At 46.1% G+C, this 21,541-nt stretch overlaps 2 protein-coding genes and 1 long non-coding RNA gene across 20 annotated transcripts in view; 2 read left to right on the top strand and 1 right to left on the bottom strand.

Moving 5' to 3' along the window:
• The window catches only part of ZNF274 (zinc finger protein 274), a 29,911-nt gene extending 27,910 nt beyond the window's left edge, over positions 1 to 2,001 (top strand). For all 7 annotated transcript variants that reach the window (XM_060652342.3, XM_060652341.3, XM_060652343.3 and 4 more), the window contains 2 exons: positions 499 to 625; positions 1,100 to 2,001. In XM_060652342.3, coding sequence (XP_060508325.2) covers positions 499 to 625; positions 1,100 to 2,001 — 1,029 coding nt within the window. The remainder of the gene's footprint in view (positions 1 to 498; positions 626 to 1,099) is intronic.
• The window catches only part of LOC132691244 (uncharacterized), a 38,229-nt gene extending 24,367 nt beyond the window's left edge, over positions 1 to 13,862 (bottom strand). The window contains exons 1-6 of one of the 3 annotated variants that reach the window (XR_014136170.1): positions 13,623 to 13,862; positions 12,817 to 13,045; positions 9,969 to 10,155; positions 5,134 to 5,210; positions 1,995 to 2,048; positions 843 to 984 (exon numbers count right to left, since the gene is read on the bottom strand). This is a non-coding gene — a long non-coding RNA (uncharacterized LOC132691244). Of the gene's footprint in view, positions 1 to 842; positions 985 to 1,994; positions 2,085 to 5,133; positions 5,211 to 9,968; positions 10,156 to 12,816; positions 13,046 to 13,622 lie in introns of those variants that run through there. The other 2 variants (XR_014136168.1, XR_014136169.1) reach the window with 2 other exon arrangements.
• Positions 13,863 to 14,242: 380 nt separating this feature from the next.
• The window catches only part of ZNF544 (zinc finger protein 544), a 14,398-nt gene continuing 7,099 nt past the window's right edge, over positions 14,243 to 21,541 (top strand). For 2 of the 10 annotated variants that reach the window (XM_060652340.3, XM_060652338.3), the window contains exon 1: positions 21,007 to 21,094. Coding sequence is in view for 8 of the 10 variants with exons in the window: in XM_060652331.3 (XP_060508314.1) it covers positions 19,660 to 19,702; positions 21,003 to 21,094 (135 nt within the window). In the remaining 2 variants the exon portion in view is untranslated. Of the gene's footprint in view, positions 14,332 to 14,357; positions 14,914 to 15,375; positions 15,521 to 16,121; positions 18,532 to 19,290; positions 19,703 to 21,002; positions 21,095 to 21,541 lie in introns of those variants that run through there. The other 8 variants (XM_060652331.3, XM_060652335.3, XM_060652330.3 and 5 more) reach the window with 8 other exon arrangements.

Below are 21,541 nucleotides of genomic sequence, written 5' to 3'. Positions count from 1 at the left end.
ATCCAGGAAGAGTGCCATGGGGAAGCCTCTTCCTGCCAGAGTTTTGGCCAGCTCCCCAGAAAGGACTGATCTTGGCACCGCCTCTGGCCACACCACCCTCCAGCAGCCACCATCCACAAAGGCAGGGATGGTTCCTTCACAGGCAGAGGGGCTGTTCCCAGAAGAAGGGAGTGTGCCTGGCAGGCAGGGCTTGTCTGAGGGGCAGTCTTCTGTGGGAAGTTGCACAGAAAGGATGAGCTGCACATAGGCTGGGGTACAAGGGAGGTAGTTTGCTTATGGCGTTTGTAGCTCTTAGTGAAGTAGATTCTGCCTCCGGCCTGGGCCCCAGCCTCTGGGTTTGTGATAGGGGACCCACTGGGCCTCTTATGGGCCCAAGTCAGTGTTTCTGAGCAAATTCCAAAGCAGGGGTGTCCTCAGCACAGCAGACTCTGTTGGGAGGCCCTGGTCATCTGTTCCTGTCGATGACCCTCCTGCTGATCAGACATAGTGATATTGCAGGAACCAGTGACCTTCCTCGATGTGGCTGTGGACTTCAGCAAGGAAGAGTGGGGGCTGCTGGACCCGATGCAGAGGACCGAGTACCACGACGTGATGTTAGAAACCTTTGGACACCTGGTGTCTGTGGGTAAGGCTGTGCCCGTGCTGGCCACTCCACCCTTCTGGGACTGGGAACCTCAGGGGCCCTGAGTTGGGCCCTGCACCTTCTCTGGGCCCAGTGTGAGCACTGGACATGCTGACAAGAGTTCCTTGCACCATCCATGCTTTCAACTGGTCCTCTGGACCTCAAGGGGTGGGCATTGTGTGGACAGTGGAGGATCAGGCCCAAGGAAAGACTGACTTACCGCCCACCTTGAAGGCATATGAGGAGTCAGAGAGCTGGGAGAGTGCTCCCTGTTCTTGCCCCATCCCTGACTGCCAAGCTCGGTGTTCCTCTCTTTGCTACTTCACTTCTTTCCGTAGTCTCCCCAGGTCACGTGACGGTACCTGGAAAACAAAAACAAAAAAACCCACCCAGCTTCTGAATACTTGATGATGTCATACTGATAGCCCCCTTTGCCACTTTCTCTCTATAGTATCTGTATCTTTTGGGTTCTTTCAGGGTGGGAGACTACACTGGAAAGTAAAGAGTTAACTCCAAAGTCTGACATCCCTGAGGAAGAACCAGCCCCTGACCTAAAAATGGAAGAATTCTCAAGGGATGACACCTGGTCCTCTACCTCAAGAGACATCTTGCAGGGTGGGACCCAGGAAGTCTTGGACACAGCACTGAAGCAAGTGGAGCTCACTCAGGAAGAAACCCTCCCTCAGAAAAGCCCCCAGTCCCGGGCAAACACTGGCCTTGTCACCAGCCCTATTTCACTCCAGAAAACTCTGCCCAGGAAACGCTTGCGCAAGCGTGGCTCGCGGGTTAAGAAGGTGACGCGTGGTCCATGTGTAAAAATTCATCAGAAGGGCCACAAAGGGGAAAAAGCCAGAGAAAACAGTGGTTGTGGGAGAGCCTTCAGCCGGAGCACTCAGCAGATTACGTTCACAAGAATTCACAAAGGGAGCCAAGTTTGCCGATGCAGTGAATGTGGCAAAACGTTCCGGAATCCAAGATATTTCTCTGTACATAAAAAAATCCACACAGGAGAGAAGCCCTACGTGTGTCAGGACTGCGGGAAGGCGTTTGTTCAGAGCTCCTCCCTCACACAACATCAGAGAGTCCACACCGGAGAGAGGCCTTTCGAGTGTCACGAGTGTGGGCGGACCTTCAATGACCGCTCGGCCATCTCCCAGCACTTGCGGACTCACACCGGAGCCAAGCCCTACCAGTGTCAGGACTGTGGGAAAGCCTTCCGCCAGAGCTCCCATCTCATCCGGCACCAGAGAACGCACACGGGGGAGCGCCCCTACATGTGCAGCAAATGTGGAAAGGCCTTCACCCAGAGCTCGCACCTCATTGGGCATCAGAAGACGCACAGTGGGGTGAAATGCAAGAAGAAACAGCCTACCTCATAGCCCTCAAGCTGAGCCGGTTGAAGAGACATGGCCTTCTCAGCATGATCCTGCAATGTAACACGAACGGGCGTGGTTGGCATTTGGAACTGAATATGAAAAGCAGCACTGAGTGATGACGTTCTCAAGACCAAAAGACAACCAGGGAGACCACCCTGCACACAAGTAAATGAGAAAACTGGTGGGGAGTTATTGCTAGTGAATATAAGTTGGAAAAACATTTAATTTTTCACTCACTTGATTTGCTGTTATAATTTGTTTGCTCATTTGGTCATTAAAAGTGATACTAGTGAAACCTGACCATGTTTATAATGTAAGTTTAAAAAGCCAGGTACCAAAAAGTCTGTGCACTGATATTATATTTGTGGTATTTATGCATATGGACAAGGACTAAAAGAGAACAAAGATAAATAAACTATATATTTCTGTGATAGAAATCTCTGTGGGTTTTTTTCCACCTATTAAATTTCTTTCATTAATAATTTGATACTTAAAATAAGCAGTGTTAAAACAAAGTGAAGGAGATTGTCAGACCAGTTCTAGCAGACTCTGCAAAAGGCCACAGTCCCTCTGGCCCAAGATTCCAAATGAGTTAGGATGAGTGGGTCATCCTAACCCTGATCCTCAGAGCATCATCAGGATGCAGGGAATGTTCGATTCAGGGAATGGTAATCTTAAGCAACCAACCATTGGAGGCCTAGAGGGAGGGAAACCCCCGGCAAGGGGGGGTGGGGAGCTTCCCAGGAATGTTCGTGTTGGTGCCTGTGTTTCACATTTTACATGAGATGATAGATTAAAATCCTTTCTCCAGGTCACACAGCCTGTAACCTGCAACCCATCCACTCCTTGCTCCATGACTCTACCTCTGCTCTCTCAAGTTGTACATAACATTTCAAACTATGTCCTAAGACTCTGGGTCAGATGTTGAACTTATGCTCATCAGATATTAGTTGACTGCTACAGGGCACACCTCTTCAGAGCCCTTGGGATCATAACACTGACAAGGGTGAGGCACAGTCATGCCATCTGGAGTGAGCGTGTTTCACTCCTTTATCTACAGGAGTGCTGGAGACAGACTAGAGAAGCCCAGAGGCCAGGTGCCTGGGGAATGGTGATGGCACACTAGCTGTCGTATTGCTTTTCATGCATCAGGCACAGGGCTCATGACTGCTGTATAACATCTCCATGGTAGCTTCTTTGAGAGATGAAACATTTGGGGCTGAAGAACTTGCCAGGGCCCCACTGCCCTCCCACTACACAGTTGGAGATCTTTAACAGGAGAACATCAGCAGCTCCTTCTCCAAGTACTGATGATGTAGGGATGTCCATTTACTTGGGGGAGTGGCCTCACCATGATGCCCAGTGTCCACTGGGGAATGCCACAGTGCTCAAATGAGGTCACTTAATCCTGAAATGCCATACACAGTTTTGTTGCCAGAAGATGGTCACTGAAGGAGGTGTGCTGACTGCTTTCACATCTATGGCAGTTTCAAATATGGCCACAAACTCTTTGCCTTTCCTCCATTCCTAGAATGTGGCTGGGCTTGTGACTGCTTCCACCAATAGGGTCAGCAGAAGTTACACCATGTAACTTCCATGAAATGAGGTCATAAAGGATGCTGAGGACTTGTTTCCTCAGCGAAATGAGAAATGGTGGTGTCAGCTGAAACTGTGACCAGGCTGCAAGATGTTGGGTAGTGAATGAGGAGAGGAGAAATCATCCCTTCAGAGGAGGTGAACAGATGAGGGTAGGCTTGCCCAGTAACTCATCTGGGGCCCTGAGGTTTGGGATCACTAACTGCAAGGCTATGGACACTTTAACATCCAAATTTGAAATCCAGTTGGCTGCTTTAGAAGCCGAGAAATTTATCTCTGAAGTGAATGGAAGAGTTCCCACTTTCCTTAAAGTAGGATGAGATGATGCAGAATTTGAATATATGCAGCTGGTGGTCTCCCATCTTTTCCCAGCCACACATAATTCATTATCAGCAGCACCCGCCATTACACTCAAAAGTTTGCCATTGGGCCTCAGTATGCCTGAATCTCCTGGGGGATTTGGGGAGGCAGAGTGATGACCCCCACATATGTCTACTGCTAGGCCCCAGAACCTGTGAAAATAGTGCTTCACATGGCCAGAGGGACTTTGCAGATGTGATTATGTTAGGATTTTGAAATAGTGAGATTATCCCGGATTATCCCCATAGGCCCAATGTCATCACAAGGGTCGTTATAAGAAGGAGACAGTAGGATCCAAATAAGAGAGGAAGATATGACAAAAGCAGCGATTGCAGTGATACATGGCCATAAGACAAGGAATGTGAGTGGCCTCTAGAGGCTGGAAAAAGCAAGGAAATGGACTCATTCCCTAGAGTCTTCAGAACGAACACAGTCCTGGAGACACCTTGATTTCAGTCCAGTGATAGACTTCTGAACTCCAGAATGTTAAAATAATAAACTTGTATTGTTTAAGCCACTAACTTTGTGGTAATTTGTTTCTGCAGTAATAGCAAACGAATGCAGGGGGTATATGTGATTTGCAATTTTCCACCAGTGGGTGCTGATTTGTGCCCAAAGGGATGGTATATCTCGCTGGGAAGCACTGGATCTGGGGGAGGGAGTGGGAACAGGCACTCTGCCTAGGGTTGGCAGCCTGAAGGGAACTAGTTTGGTGCTAGTGGAATGGTTCTCAGTCTCACAGACATGTGGAGATTGATTAGGTAGGAAAAGTCTAACAGTCTGGATGAGTGAGTAGAACGCTCAGCTCAGACTCTTGTGTGACCTTGGGACAAAGACTGCTGTCCGGTAGAAAAGTGTGCAAATCTAACGTCTGGGGGAAGAGACAGCTGCACTTGCAGAAATGGATGAGGATAGGGGCGCCTGCGTGGCTCAGTTGGTTAAGCGTCTAACTCTTGATTTCCCCTCAGATCATGATCTCATGGTTCCTAAGACTGAGCCCTGTGTTGGGTTCTGTGCTGACAGGATGGAGCCTGCTTGGGATTCTCTCTCCCTCTCTCTGTCCCTAACCACCCCCCTCAAAATAAACATTAAAAACAAACATTTTTTAAAAAAATGCAGACCCTCCCCTCCCAAGAAAACAGAGCCCATTACATTAGGTGAAAAAAAGTTCAGTCACACCTTTCTAATTTGAGATGCTCTAAACCAAAATGTTAAAGAATAACTGGAAGTAAATAAAGTGCCACATAAAGTGATACCTGCAAAAGCAAACAAAATAAAATGTGTCAATATTAAAATCAACCAAAGTGGGATTAAAAGTTAGAGGGTTGATCAGGATAAAGACATTTTGGTGTGATCAAGGTACTCTAAAAGAAGAAATAACAATTTAAAACCTATATACAACTAAAAAATGGCACTTAAATGACACAAAAATCAATTTGAGATACAAGGAGAACTTGATTAGAGCAAAGCAAAGAAAAAGCAGTTATGGAGAAAGAATTTAATATACTGCCTTCGGAATCAGACATATCTAGTATATGAAATAAACCTAATGAAAAATTGAATAACAAAATTAACAAGTTCAATTTAATAGATGTATATATAGGATTTTTGTGCCCTATGATTTCAAGAATATATGTGTGCTTAATCAAATAATATTAAAGTATAAATTTTTACAGGTGACTTATCTGCTCATATATTAATAAAAGTATGAGTAAATAATAAAATTATCAAAAACATCTTAATTTGCTGGACATTAAGAAATAACTTTCAAATATTTGAACCAAAGAGAAAATAAAATTGGATTACTAACTCCCTTAAAAAAGAAAACACAACATGGGGCGCCTGGGTGGCTCAGTTGGTTAAGCGTCCCACTTCGGCTCAGGTCATGATATCATAGTCAGTGAGTTCGAGCCCTGCGGCAGGCTCTGTGCTGACAGCTCAGAGACTGGAGCCTGCTTTGAATTGTGTCCACCACTCTCTCTGTTCCTCTGCCACTTGTGCTCTGTCTTGGCTCTCTCAAAAATAAATAGTAAAAAAAAATTAAAAAAAAAAGAGAACATGACGCATCATAATAAACGGTGCACAGCTAAGCTGTATAGCAGGAAAAATTACAGGCTTAATTGTATTATTAAAGTAGAATTATCAAAAATTAAGGAATTAATATTTTGCCTTAAGGAACTGGAGAAACAGTACAATAAACCAAAAATAATAAAATAGAAATTTATTCAAGTTAATGAAAATTAAAGCCAAAGTAAATGAAATGGATAGCAAAGGGAAAGAAAAGTTATGGTAATAAACCTCTCAAAAGCCTGACTGAGAGAACAAAAGTATTATAATGTAAATGAGAAAGAAGATAACCACAGGTACAGAAGCAGTTAAAAGAATTACGAGACTATTATACAGAACTATATGGAAAATTTCCTAATATAAATAAACAAAAGTGAACAAGAAGCCGAAAACTCCAATAGAATAATTACCATGGAAGTGACATGGACACAAAGCCTAGGGTTTATAGCTGACTTTAAACCTTTCTTTTAAATTTCTTTTCAATATTTAGCACAAATCCCAACGTGGGGCCTGAACCCACGAACCATGACATCCTGACATAAGCCAAAGTCCGATGCTTAACCAACTGAGCCACCCAGGCGCCCCAGACTTTAAATCTAACTTTAAGGAATAAACTATTCCAATTTGTTAAAAAATTCCATATCAACAATGAACAGCTTCACAAAATATTAAATGAAGATAACATAATACTCACATCTGATAAAGATGGTATAAAAAAGAAATGTATCACCCAGCTTCATCTATGAATATAAATATGTGAGTTGAAAATAAAATATTTAATCAAATCCAGCAGTATATCTAAAGAACAATACCATGACCAAACAATTTATTTCAGGAATCCAAGAATACTTCAATTTCAAGAAATTGATCAATTAAGTTTAATCAACTGTATAAAGAACTCATCATACCCAAGAAAAACTATGAATGTAATCAACATGGGATCCTTTCAGTTGGCCCTCCTTACCTGTTAGACATTCTTTAATTCATACTGGAGAGAGACCCCATGAATGTCATTAATGTGGGAGAGCTTTTGGTAGGATGTCTCACACTTAAAAAAAAACTATTCTGTTGTAATCACTGGGAAATCTTTCAGTCACATCCTTGATTTTAATATTTATCAAAGAAAGCATAACATGGGCACCTAGGTGGCTCAGTCAGTTAAGCATCCAACTCTAGATTTTGGCTCAGGTCATGAGATCACGGTTTGTGGGTTTGAGCCCCGCATCAGGCTCTGTGCTGACAGCGTGAAGCCTGCTTGGCATCCTCTCTCCCTCTCTCACTGCCCCTTTCCTGCTCACGAGTACACTCAAGCGTACTCTCTCGCTCAAAAAAAACAAAAAACAAACAAACAAAACATAATAGAGGGAAGCCTTAAGAGTGTAGTCAGTATAGGAATTTTTTTTCAGAGCTCTGGCTTTATTTCACACCAGAGAATTCACATTGAAAAGAAGACTTATGAGTGTAATCAGTGTGGGAAATACTTCAGTGGGAGTTCTCACTTTGTTACTCATCAGAGAATTCATACTGCAAAGAAACTGCATGAGTACCTTCAGTGTGGAAAATCTTTCATCTGGAGTTCTTATTAGGCATCAGAGAACTCACACTGGAGAGAAAACTTATGAGTGTCCCAAGTGTGGAAAATTAACTAGAATTCTCATGTTATTAAACATCAAAGGACTCATATTAGAAAGAATCCCTATAAATGTAGTCAATGTGCCCCAGCTATAAGCTTTACCGTACCCTAAAGGGCCAGAGAGTAGATGAACAGAGTAGACTAAATTTAGTGTTGTAACACGAGCAAAATTAAAAGTAGCAATTTGATGTTATGCAGTCTTTTTTTTATTTTTTAGTTGAATATGGTTGCCATTATCATTACTTTATCCACCTGAAACAGGGATACGGTTCAAAGACTAAGGATCCATTGTCCTTCCATCTCAAGTCTTTCTGAGTAGAAATTGGGGAAGAAAGCCCAAATTAAAGTAAGTTATTCTTGGAGAGGACCTAAGAGAACATCCAGCTCTGGAGGGAAAATGGTGTTCTAACCAAGTCCAACCTTGTTTTGCTCACCACACAACAGGCCTATGTAAGGGGAGAGGCAAGACGCTGCGGTAATGAAAGTGACTTTATTCAAAAATCCAGTGGACTGAGACTTTTGTCTTAAGAACCTCTATAGTTATAAAGACTTTTATCCTAAAGAACCATCTTAACTCAGCATGAAACCTCAGCTTCTTTTGTAGCCCAGGCACCTGGATGCAAGCACACCTGGCTCCAGGGGTCCCTAACAGACCAGGGTTGGCCACACAATGCTGACAAAATCCAAAGGCAGAGAGACAAGTGTTGAAACAAGAAAAGAATTAATTTCGGGGCGCCTGGGTGGCTCAGTCAGTTAAACGTCCGACTTCAGCTCAGGTCATGATCTCGTGGTTCATGAGTTCAAGCCCTGCATCGGGCTCTATGCTGACAGCTTGGAGCCTGGAGCCTGCTTTGGATTCTGTGTCTCCCTCTCTCTCTTTGTTCCTTCCCCACTTGTGCTCTGTCTCTGTCTCTCAAAAATAAACATTAAAAAAAGTCTAAAGAAAAAAAAAAAAGAATTAATTTCAATGAGGCCAACACCAGTTGGACAGCGGACTAATGTCTCAAAGACTATCTCCAAAGTGATGAGAATATTTCCGTGTTTATAAAAGGAAAAAGTGGAGCAAAGGTGGGTGGGTACATGCAGGTAGATATTGAGAGTCAAATCAATGGAGTCAAATCAATGTCTTGGAGTCAATCACAGGTGGGGTCTTGCTGGCTCAGGGCAGTCCTTATGGGGGGGGGGGGTAGTTTTGGTTCCCCTCAGGGGATGCTTTGCCATCAGGGTCTTCTGTCTTAGCCAAGAGACAAGCTGGAAAGAAGAACCCTACTGGAAAGTGTGAGGTCAAAACAGAGACAGCTGAAGTCTGAGCCAAAATCTAGAGTCAGACACTTAACCAACTGAGTCAACTAGGTATCCCTGTGCCTCAGTTTTTCTAGCTGTTCAACAGGGAAGAAAGTGTCTATCTTATAGGGCTGTTGAGAAGAGTACTGAGTTAATATACACATGTCCTTTACAGGGCTGACAGTCAGTAAGCCCTTAATCTATTAGTATCGTTATTACTATTATTAATAGCTCCTCTTTCAACTCTCCACCAATTTAGAAGAGCTAAACAATAAAAAAAGTGTTAACAGCCAGAATCATCCTGAAAAAGAAGGGCAATGAGGTATGCTCTACTAAATAGTAAAAATACTACAAAGCATCCATAACTTAAAAATTGTAATATTGACACATGAATATATACAGATCAACTGAACAGAAAATCCAGAAATACTCAAATGCATGTAGAAATTTAAGTGTATGATAAAAGGGGTACCTCAAAACAGTAAGGAAAATGTAAGCTACTTAGCTAGTGTAACTATGGAGCCATAGGACAAAAGATAAAATGGAAGTCATTCCTCACACCATACACTAGGATAAATTCTAAGAATTCATACATTGCCATACTATACCATAAAAGTACTAGAAGAGGGGCGCCTGGGTGGCGCAGTCGGTTAAGCGTCCGACTTCAGCCAGGTCACGATCTCGCGGTCCGTGAGTTCGAGCCCCGCGTCAGGCTCTGGGCTGATGGCTCGGAGCCTGGAGCCTGTTTCCGATTCTGTGTCTCTCTCTCTCTCTGCCCCTCCCCCGTTCATGCTCTGTCTCTCTCTGTCCCAAAAATAAATAAAAAACGTTGAAAAAAAATTAAAAAAAAAAAAAAAAAAAAAAAAAAAGTACTAGAAGAAACATGGGTAAATTGCCCCATAACTTGAGAATATTTCCTATCCATTAATCAAAATCCAGAAGCAATAAAGTTAAAACTCATAAATTTGATTAACTTTTACATGAGAAAGAAACCCACAACACTATTAGCAATATAAAAAAGATTACAAACAGGGTGCCTCAGTGGCGCAGTCAGTTGAGGGTCCAACTCTCGACCTCGGCTCAGGTCCTGATCTCGCGGTTCATGGGTTCAAGCCCCGAGTTGGGCTCTGTGCTGGTAGTGCGGCTCCTGCTTGGGATTCTCTCTCCCTCTCTCTCTCTGTCCCTCTCTGGCATGTATACACGTTCTCTTGCTCTGGCTGTAACAGTAATAAATAAACTTTAAAAATTTTTTCAAAAAGATTACAAAACAAAAAATTGCAATTTGTAATATAAGCTACAGGTTAACATTGCTAATCAAGAACTTCTAAAGCTAGAGTAAAAGACTAACAACCTTATAGAAAAATGGGCAAAATTGGGGTGCCTGGGTGGCTCAGTCGGTTGGGCGTCCGACTTCGGCTCAGGTCATGATCTCACGGTCCGTGAGTTCGAGCCCCGCGTCGGGCTCTGTGCTGACAGCTCAGAGCCTGGAGCCTGTTTCAGATTCTGTGTCTCCCTCTCTCTGACCCTCCCCCGTTCATGCTCTGTCTCTCTCTGTCTCAAAAATAAATAAACGTTAAAAAAATAAAAATAAAAAAAAAAAAAGAAGAAAGAAAAATGGGCAAAATATGAACAGTTCACAGAAAAAATGAAATGGCTCTTAAACATATTAAAAGATGCTCATAATTAGAGAAATTCTACTCATAATTAGAGAAATGCCAATAAGAACTACACTGAAATACTGTTTCTTACCTATCAGATTCACATAGGGTCAAAGTTTGGCATCAAACTTTGCCACACTCAGGTGATGAGACTGTACACCCTCCCATACATTGCTGGTAGAATGTAATAAGGTACAATCCCAAGGGAGAGGAATTGGGCAAAAGTACATATACATTTATCTTTCACTTCTATTCCAAATATACACTGGCAGAAATACAAAATTACGTAGGCAGAGGAGTATCCATTGCAGCACTATTTTTAATAGCAAAAAGCTGGACACAGATTACATGGCATCACTAGGGGCCTGGTGGAAGAACTGCCATCATGCCACCCAATACTGCCCAGGGCAGCTGCCAGAGTGGTCTCCCCAGCCAAATGGTTAGGTGGGAACAACAGAGTACATCACAGGACCATGTGTGGTATAGGACCTTTACCTAAGGAAGAGGTAGATTCTGTGTCTCCCTCTCTCTCTGCCCCTCCCCTGCTCATGCTCTGTCTCTCTCTGTCTCAAAAAATAAATAAATAAAACATTTAAAAAAAAAAAAAAAAAAGAGGTTTATAACAATAACTACTCTAGTAGTAATGGTACTCTTAGTGCCCAGGTCTCTAAAACACACTTCCCACTAAAAAGAACCAGGATTCCTCAGAGAAGTGCCTAATTCCAGGGTGGGGCAGGAAATTTACAGAATGAGCCTTGCAACATCTTCTCTGACTGGAAAGCAAAGAAGTTATCAAAAGCTTGAGATCATGTCAAAAGGACACAGGAGTCAGCATAGAGGGAGCTGCTTGTGGCCAACATTTGGACAGTTGGAGCATCAAATTATTCACTGTAATAGATTAAAACAGATAAAATATGTTAAAAATCATGTATATAAAACATACTCACTGGCTACCTTTGGAAAATGCTAATATATCTATTTTCTCAAAGCATAGGCAAAGAATGAAGCATTTATCCTGCTTTTCTTGAATAAACTCTACCTCCTTAGAGTAACCAAAACGTTTGTGAGGGAAAGTTTTTCCTTATGGAAGAATGCAGAAGATGCAGCAAAAAGATGCAGAAGAAATGATGTAATTAGAAAATAACCATTTTGTAACTCCTAATAAAATAATGGGTAATAATGGGTATAAGCAACAATCTTCAATGACTGCGAAAACCACTCTGCGAAAAATGCTGGACAATTCTATAATAAATGGATCAAGCTGTCAACCCTTGATCAAAATAAACATCACAGAAGTGCACCAGACATTACGTACCTTCTGATATGATTCCAAAGAAAACACATGCACCACTTATAAAGGATTGGCAAGCATAACAAACTTGAATCTAATTAAGCCTCAAGGTTCAACTACCAATTCACAGGAAAATAAGGGAACAAGAAATGACACCACAAGGATACTATCACCAAAATCCAGAAAGTAGTAAATCCTTTTGGAAAATTTACCTAGTTTCAACAGATGGAAATAAAAGGAAAAAGCACATATGGGGCAAATCCCTAAATTATAAGACTGAAGCACACATTAACCAAATGTGAAGTGTGAATCTTGTTCAGATCCTAATTTAAATAAACAAAATGCTTAAAAAAAAAAAAAAAAAAAAAAAAGGACACAAGTGGAATTAACACTGGATATTTGATATTAAGGAATTTTTGCTAATATTTTTAGGTGTGTTAATGACTATGGTTATGTATTCAGAAGTCATCTTTTTCCCCCATTATATGTTTTTCCAATAGGTGTTGGCAACCTTATGTACTGATTTTTAAACAGCCTTATTAACATAATTCACACACACCCACTTAAACTGTACAATTCAATGGTTTTTTACTGTTTTACAACCATCACTGCAATCAACTTTAGGCCATTTTCATCACCCCCAAAAGAAACCAATATCCATTTAGCAGTCACTCATTTTCCCTCAAACTTCCCCAGTCCTAGGCAACCACTAATTTACTTTCTCTATGGATTTTCCTATTCTGCCAGAAATCATTATCTTTTACAGATAACCTTAGTTATTTATGAGTGAAATGATAGGGAATCTGCTTCAAAACAATCCAGTGGTGGCTGGGAGCAAGTGGGGATAAATTTAAAGAACAGAATGAGGTGAGTAAAAGAAGTTGAGTAAATGCATGGAGAGAAGTATGCGTTTTCATCACACTATTCACCTTACTCTTGTATGTTTGAAGTTTTCCATAATAAAAATAAACAAGGTCGTTTATGGTATCATAAGGAAAAGTCCCAAGATGGCCACAGGCAGTATTAGTTGATTCGGTGACTCTGGTTCTTTCCATCTTTCTGCTCTGCCATTCTCAGCATGGCGACTTTGCCCCTTGGGCTGGCCTCTTCAAGGTGCTGGCACGGCAGTACGGTTCTACACATTATGTGCAGACAATGCTGTTCAAAGACAATAAAAGGAGACACCCTATGGTCTATGTCAATTACTGAGGGGGGAACTTCCCCAGAAGCCCCCAGCAGACCTGTCGTTTCTCCTTGGCCAAAGGGCTTTTGTCTAATTCAGTGACACAGCAAGAGGCACGAGCCCACTCCATCAAGACTCTCCCTTTGGAAGTCAGATTCCAGACTTCCTGGAAGAATCTACAAATTGCAGGGTCATGTTAACAAGTATGAAATACGCAAGTTAAGAAGCTGATTGTTGTTGGGTAAAGCAACCAACGAGGTCAGGCCCAGAAGAGTCCAAGCGAGGAAGGCTGGTCACAAGAGCACCCCAGACACGAGGGAACAATCAGGAGCTTACGACGTTCAGGCAGAGCCAGAGTGGCTCCCGCCAGCAGGCCGGCCTGGGAAGGTTCCTGTGGCAGGTCAGCAGGTGGAAGGTCTCACACTCTGCGCCCCACGACGCAGTGAGGCTGCAAACACAACAACGGGCAGACCACACCTAACAGAACAGACCCACAACCTCTCCGGCTACAGGCCCCCACATTCAGGACTTGGTCACTAACTGTCAGCTTACCTATTTTTTTGTCCCTGGCCCACTTCGGGCCAACCGGAGAAAGCCAAATATACTCCCTAAGCCATCCCAGACAGGATGACCCGCTTAGTTAGCCCGTCTCCAACTTCCACACTCGCCAAAGTGCATCCAAGGCGCACCCGAGGCCTCTCCTGCTTGTCGCTGAAAAGCTTTCCGTGCCCGCCTTCGAGCCTCCGCCAAAGGCCCAGGATGGTGGCGGACTCCCTCGCTTTAAAGGGGTCTAGACCCTTTCAAGGCGTCTTCGTTCACTTCCACAGCAGGTCGACGCGCTGGAAAGGCCGACGAGGAAAGGATGCGGCCGAGCGCAGTTCAGACGCGAATCCCGCCCTCGACGTAGATCGCAGACGTCCGCCATTCTGGCGTCGCGGCCTCGGTTGCCGGCTGAGGAGAGTCAGAGTCGCGTCCGTTAACCCGGGCCGAGCGGAGAGGCACGCCAAAGAGCACAGCCCAAGGGAAACCACACTCGAAACCACAACACGAGCCGCCGTAAAAGGGAGACGGCCGACTCTGAGTCCCAGGGAGCCGCCGGCGCACAAACACCTCCGCCCTCGAACAGTCGCCTGGAAGAACGGTCGCCGCCGCGGGAAAAACCGCCACCGGCGCGCGGCTTTCTGGGATTTGCAGTCCGTTACGCCCAGCGCGCGCACTTCCGCCGTCCACCGGAAGCGCAGCCATTGATCCGCACGCTCAGGTGAGCCTGAAATCCGGGACCCACGCGGAGGCTCCGCTGTCGGCTGGGCGGGGCGGGCTGGAGGGCGGGGCCAGGCCGGACCGAAGTTATCTGGGCGGTGCCCGGGAAGTCAGGGGACTGGCCGAGGTCGTTGCGCCTGCGGGGCCGCGCTGGGCCTGTCGGAAGCGAGTCCCTCTCTGTACAGAAACTGGGAGGGAGCTGGTGCAGCCAGGGCCTCTCCTGCTGCAGAGAGCGGCTGGGTGTGATCTAGTTTGAGGTTCTCCTGCTCCGGGGCGCGGCCGGGAGCCGGTTTGGTTGAAGCTCTCCCGCCGCAAAGGAGACCAGCTGTTGTTGAGGGTTTCTGGCCGGCCTGTGGGAATCTGGGGCCTGCCCACCCAGACCCAGCCTCGCGTCTCTTTTCTTTCCTCAGGTTGTTAACCCCACCTACCCCGGGGGCGCTCTGTGCAGGTGGTGGTAGCCTAGGCCTCCCGGCAGCAGAACCAGGCAAGTGAGGCTTCCTTTACCCAGAGGCCACCCCAGCCTCAGAACTTGGACGCGTTTTCTTCCACTGGTATGTGAACTTGAACTCAGTTTGAAGAGCAAGTGTATGCTTTCCAAGCGAACAAAGAATTAGGGGCAGTCCAGGTAGAGCATCAATCAACTCTGCGCCCAGGGTGTTCATTGTGTTTGTTGATACCCCAGGTTAAGGGCTGGGAGAGAGAAGGGGCTGGAGGTGTGAAGAACAGGGACATGAAGCTATCCGGTACGTGAGGCATTAGAGTTGGATTTCAAAGAGCCTCAGAGTAGAAACGTCTGGCTGTGGAAATAACTGTGCAAGAGGGAATGCCAACGGGGTGGGAAGAGCTGAGGACTCTTGAGTTCCCATTTCTAGTGAGGAGCCAGGATGGAGGTCACAGAATTCCTGGTCACTCGGCTGTGTTGAGTTGAGGAGTGGATAGGAGGTGGGCTGGAAATAGAGGAGGAAGTGGCATTGGCAGGGAGCCTGGGAGGGAGGTCTGGGCTGAACTTGAAGCCTGGCACAGCACTTGAAACCCCACTCTCCAGGCAGGGAAAGAGGAAGCTGTGAAAGGAAGAAGAAGAAAACAACCTCTGCCCCAGCCCTGGAGACAGAGGAGACAAGGAGAGACCCTGCCGCACCAGCCCCCTCCCAGGTCCAGCAGGAGGCATAGAAGAGGAATTTATGTATAATGTATGTGACTAAATGTGCTGTGTCCTGTGTGTCGCATGATGTTGAGCTCTATAAATACAGCTCATTTAATCCTCACAGAAGCACGATGACACAAGGCCTGCTGTTCTCCCAGATGTCTACAGATCAGGAAACGGAGGCCTAGTGAGGTTAAGGAGGGCTGTTTAGGGCCTACAGAGGCAAGTGGTGGAGCTGGGACTTTGAAAGCAGTCAGTCTGTCTGCAGAGTAGTGTTCCCAGCCCTTGCCCTTGGATGCCTCCAGACAAGGAGAGGATGGGAGAGTAGAAATGGTTATAGGCAGGAGGAGACTGCCCAAGGATGGGCAGGAGTGTCAGAATAAGATGGCATCATCTAGAATCTTTGTCCGCTTTATTGGGTGTGGTGTGCATTTGCAGCGTGTGTGTTCAAGAGTGAGGGTAGAGTGGGGCGCCTGGGTGGCTCAGTCGGTTAAGAGGCCGACTTCGGCTCGGGTCATGATCTCGCGGTCCGTGAGTTCGAGCCCCGCGTCGGGCTCTGTGCTGACAGCTCAGAGCCTGGAGCCTGTTTCAGATTCTGTGTCTCCCTCTCTCTGACGCTCCTCCGTTCATTCTCTGTCTCTCTCTGTCTCAAAAATAAATAAACATTAAAAAAAATTAAAAAAAAAAGAGTGAGGGTAGAGAGAGCATGGACAGAGTGAAGAAGAGGGGACTGAGGTGTTGGCTGCTCCAAGGGCCTAGCTGTGAGGAGCAGAAGCATGGAAGTAAGGGTTGGGGGTACTGGGATGCAGGAGTTTAGTTGACTAGAAGGGAAATCTCTCCCCTGAGAAGTTGAGGGGAGCCACTTGGGAGGGTTTTGGCTTAGAGGAGTCAGTGCCTGGAAGGTGGTAGAGCCTAGGGTCATTGACTGGAGTGAATTAAGAGGCAGGTTTGTCTGCGCAGATCGGACAGTAGTGAGAGGGGTGGGAAGAGGGAGTCAGAGCATGGACTTGCTGCTGTAGTGGGGATACAGATGGGGCGGATGTGTCTCATACCACCTAGGACTCAAACACCATCCGTGGCAGGCAGAGAGGGTGGCTGGTAGCCTGAGGCAGATTGTGTTGAGCTTCCAAGTGAGAGAGGCTGAGGGGCAGGTCCTTGATGAAAGATGCTAAGAAAGGGACAGTGGGCTGGGCAGCAGCATACCAGAGGGAGAGGCAGAGAACCAAGATGGCAAGATGGCACCCTGTGTATCTCTTTATCTGGTTGTTCATCTGTGTTCTTTGTCATATACCTTAATAAACTGGCAAATGTGTACATTACTTTGAGTTCTGTGAGCCACTCCAACAAATATAGGATCTAAGGAGAGGAGGTCATGGGAATTTTCAATTTGTAGCTAAGTCAGAGAGGAGTTGTGGGTAACTTGGGAACCTGCTGCTTATGGTTGGCATCTGGAGGGATTGGGGCAGTCTTGTGGAATTGAGCCCTTAAGATGTGGGATCTGAGTTGAGTTAAATTGTTGGACACCCTGCTGGTGTCACAGAGAAGTGTTTGGTATGGGAAAAACCCCCACATTTGGTGAGCAGAAGGGTCAGGACTGTTGAGAATGTAGGAGTAAAGGAGAATCTTGGGAGAACAGACAGGGTTTTTCCCAACTCAGTGCCCGAACTGGCATTTAATATGTACTTTTTATTTTATTTTATTTTATTTTATTTTATTTTATTTTATTTTATTTTATTGTTTTAATGTTTATTTTAATTTTTGAGAGACAGAATGCAAGTGGGGGAGGGGCAGAGAGAGATAGGGAGACACAGAATCTGAAGTGGGCTCTGGGCTCTGAGCTGTCAGCACAGAGCCCAATGTGGGGCTTGAACTCACCAACCGCGAGATCATGACCTGAGCTGAAGTCGGACGCTCAATCGACTGAGCCACTCAGGCGCCTCTCATGTGTACTTTAAAAAATTTTTTTATGTTTTTTTTGTTGAGAGAGAGAGAGAGAGAGAAAGAGAGTGTGAGTGGGGGAGGGACAGAGAGAGGGAGACACAGAATCCAAGGCAGGCTCCAGGCTCTGAGCTGTCAGCACAGCTCGTGACCTGAGCTGAAGTTGGATGCTCATCTGACTGAGCCACCCCATCTCATGTGCCCCATATCATGTGTACTTTTAAAAAAAAAATTTTGTAATGTTTATTTATTTTTGAGAGAGAGAGAGACAGAGCGTGAGCAGGGGATGGGCAGAGAGGGAGGGAGACACAGAATCTGAAGCAGGCTCCAGGCTCTGAGCTGTCAGCACAGAGCCCAACGTGGAGCTCGAACTCACAAACCATGAGATCATGACCTGAGCTGAGGTCGGATGCTTAACTGACTGAGCCACCCAGGTACCCCATCATGTGTACTTTTAATACAGAAAGGAACTTCCAGAGCTTGTGGAGGAACTTGAACTTGAACCTGAAGACAGTGGGAAACTGCCACACAGTGACAGAAGCTGCATTCTACTATGGCTTCTGTGGCTTCCTGGGAGAAAGGGGGAAAGACAGGAGATAGGACCCAGTCAGATCTTCTTCAGTAACTCAATCAAAAAGCAATAGGCCAGACATTGGGAACCAAGGGTGTGGAGAGGTGCATATTTGAAATGTGGGGGACCCCAGGTCTTTGTGACTAACTGAATGTGATAGGTGAGTGTGAAGGAGGGGTCAGGAAGGATTTCAGGGGCACCTGGGTGACTCAATTGGGTGTCTGACTCTTGATTTTGGCTCAGGTCATGATCCCAGGGTTGTGTGATTGAACCCCATTTCGGGCTCTTTGCTGAACATGGAACCTGCTTGAGATTCTCCCTCCCTCTCTCTTTCTTCCTCTCTCCTTCTACCCCCAGCTCATTTGCTCTCTCCAAAAAGAAAGAAAGAAAGAGAGAAAGAAAGAAAGAAAGAAAGAAAGAAAGAAAGAAAGAACGGACTTGAAGCATCATTCTCAGATTCTCAGTACACATGTGAAGACCAGAGAGTTAATCATTTCCAGGCTAGGAAATCTTGGCACTGTTGACATTGGAGGCTGAGTCGTCCTCAGGTGGGGGAAGTGTTTAGTGCCCCTCTCACCTCTGCCCACCCTCTACAAGGTGTGACAACCACGTGTCTTCAGACATTGCCAGATGTCCCTTGAGGGCACCCCTGCTCCCAGTTGAGAACCACAGCTGTGCAGAAAGGGCCAACTTTCTCACACTTCCTGGAGATGGGGTTCTTTTCATGGCCTGGTCCTTTAGTTGAGCCTGATGCACACTGTGTATGGTGTCCCCAAGTAAACAGAGACAATTTATCAGGTAGGATATCCCTAATTGCTCAGAGGTTACCTCCCAGCAGCTAGCTGGTCAGGGAACAGGCCTTTCTTTGAAACGTGCGAGTCATGGATAATCTAGGCCTACAGAGTTACACAACCTGTTATGCACACAGTATGTTAGGTGTGCTGTGGACGGTGTGGCCATTCCAGCATTGTTATGGATGGATGGAACTTTTGCCTTCTTGGGGTGGGGGTTGTTCTGGGAGTCAGGTAAATGCGTACTCACACCAGCTCTAAAGTTGAAAGTTGAACTTTTTGTCACAGACTTATGTTCTGACTTTAATGTTTTTTCGTAGGATATAAATGGTTTTCCTCTAAGATTTCTTATTTGACAGCTATTCGAAACATTCTGGCATTCTGTTTCTTGCATGTTTATTGCTGCCTTATCTGTACTGGCCTGAGCGCCAAGGTCAGACACAGCCCTGCGTTTTGAAGCCATCATCTTCTGCTTCAGTATTGAATTTGTTGCTCAGCACTCTCCCCTTTTTACAGCAATTCTCAGAGGACTTGGGTGCTCTATTTGCCTGAAGAATATGAGGTCTCTGTGAGAGAGATTGGGACCCACCACGAAGGTGATGACCAGAAGAGAATGTCTGCAGAATGAAGCTCAGAAAAGGAGTTCTCAGACCTCGCTGCATTGGAATCAGCAGAGTTCTCGAAAGAGACTGTCTTGGAAGTGGGAGAACAGTGGGAAGCTGCCTCTGGTGCCTTTGTGGCTCCAGCAGTTGCAGGTGCTGAGGTCCTGGCCCATCTGCAACCACCGTGCTCCTGCTGACTGTGGCTAGGGGCTGCCCCCAGCATACTGTCCGCGGAGCTCAGGACCTATGAGAAACGCAGCACCTGGAAAAGCTCGAAGAGGAGATGACACTGGTAGAGGAGACTGTCCGGACATTTGAAGGCAGAGGTGAGAACTGCCACAAATGTGAAGCATGGGGAGAGCACGATTTCCCCTGGTGCTTTTTGATTCTCCGGGGAAATGGTTTTACAGAGAAAGTAGAACAAGAAAAATGCTAGCATTCAGTCCTGGGAGAAGAGTGAGTGTCTGCCTCCCGGAAGCAATGAATGAGAGTCACGAGTCTCCGTGGGCCTCCAGCCCAGACGGTAGCTGTTCTGAGTTTCAAGGGGGTGAGGGTTCAAGGTTCTTTGTGACCTGGATGGCACCATGCAAGTGAAAGGTGCCATCTGGCGGAATGAGCAGGAGCTCCATGTGAACAGACACACAAATGCAGCATATATTTCTGGAATGTTGGGTCGTCATCCCAAATGACCAGTGACGAGAGTTGGTGTGTGGGCGTACACAGGTGTGGGTGTGCTTCTGGTGCAAGTGGGTGAGCAGGAGTCAAATATGGGGAAGGTTTGGCGGCCATATTTCATGGGATTCTCACCCAGCTGTCTCAGTGGGACAGTCACATGCCTGCAGCCAAGCTATTAGACAAGTAGGGTATGGGAAGCAATGGCGAACAAGTAAAGCAGCAGGTGATGGGCACATGCCACGCGGGGGCAGCGTCCTGTACCTCCAGAGTAGCTTGGGGGAGCACATACCCGGGGTGACACCCCCTACAGAGCCCTTAGTTGTCCTCCTGGGGATTTTTATCCTCCTTGTCCCCATTCCCCCTACCCCCATTTTTGGAAACCAGCTGATGTTTTATTGTGATATTTTAAAATTGTGAGTCTTTTTTTCTTTTTGAAGCCAGTTCATGTGTCACTGGTATTCAAAAATTGTGCGGTTTTCGTGGGAAATTAGCTGATGTTTCATTGAGGTATCTTAAAATCGTACAATTGTCTTAACACTCTGCTTGTATCTCCTCCGATTTAGTCTCTTGAAATGACAGGAGAAACTGGCCAGTCCTTTACTTAGGTGTCTAGGGTTGGCTGTGTATCTGTGGGGTCACAGTTCAGACACACCAGCATGTACCTGGGCATTTACCTTGAGCCTGGGGCAGCCCATGTCCATCCCTAGGCTAGGACCTGGGCTGGCTGGCCCACTCCACATCTGGAAAGCTGGCTTGGCTGCCACAGCTGACCTCAGAGCCTTGGACTTTTAGGAAACTGGTCACAGCCCTGTCTCCCAGCTACTCAAACCCCAGGGGAATGTTCATCAGATGGCATTGGCAGGCCTCTCCTTTGTTGGGGTTGTGGGTGGTTTCTGTCCCGTGGGCTTACTGAGGAGGGGCTGAATTGCTAATTGCTCCCTCTTTCGCCAGCCCTGCCTTCTGAGGATCCCTGCCCTCTCCACAACAGCTTATTCAGGTATGAGGAGGAAATGGAAGCACATTCTCAGCCAGTCCCATCCCAGGTGAGTTAGGGACCTTTTCTCTCTTTGCCTCAGTCTCCTCAGCTGCAAAATGGGTCCAGGACTAGCACCCAGGTCCTCAGGCCAGCCCATAAGAGCACTGTAATGTTGTCCTTAGCCTTCATGTGAAAGCCAAGAGCTCTTTGCAGATAAAGCACCTTCCCTGTATGGATGAACCAGGAGCTTCTAGGATCAGACCCAGCATGAGGCTTCTACACCTGGTCTCCTGGGACAGCTGGTGCCCTGTGGCTCAGACTGTTTGTGATGGCTGCTCAGCAAGTTATCAAGGATGGGCAGAACTAGGCCTCCATACCCCATTTAGCCACACTGGGCCCTTGACCCTCACTGAGACTACTCAGGAGGGCCACTGAGAGTGTCCCCTTAAAGTGCCATAGTTGCCCTTAGATGGCTCACAGTGCAGCACACAGTGGGATGAGGAGCAGGTCCCTG

This window comes from Panthera onca, chromosome E2 (genome assembly GCF_046562875.1).
Source record: "Panthera onca isolate mPanOnc1 chromosome E2, mPanOnc1 haplotype 2, whole genome shotgun sequence".
Lineage (NCBI taxonomy): Eukaryota > Metazoa > Chordata > Mammalia > Carnivora > Felidae > Panthera > Panthera onca.
This window is presented reverse-complemented; position numbering and strand designations above follow the sequence as displayed.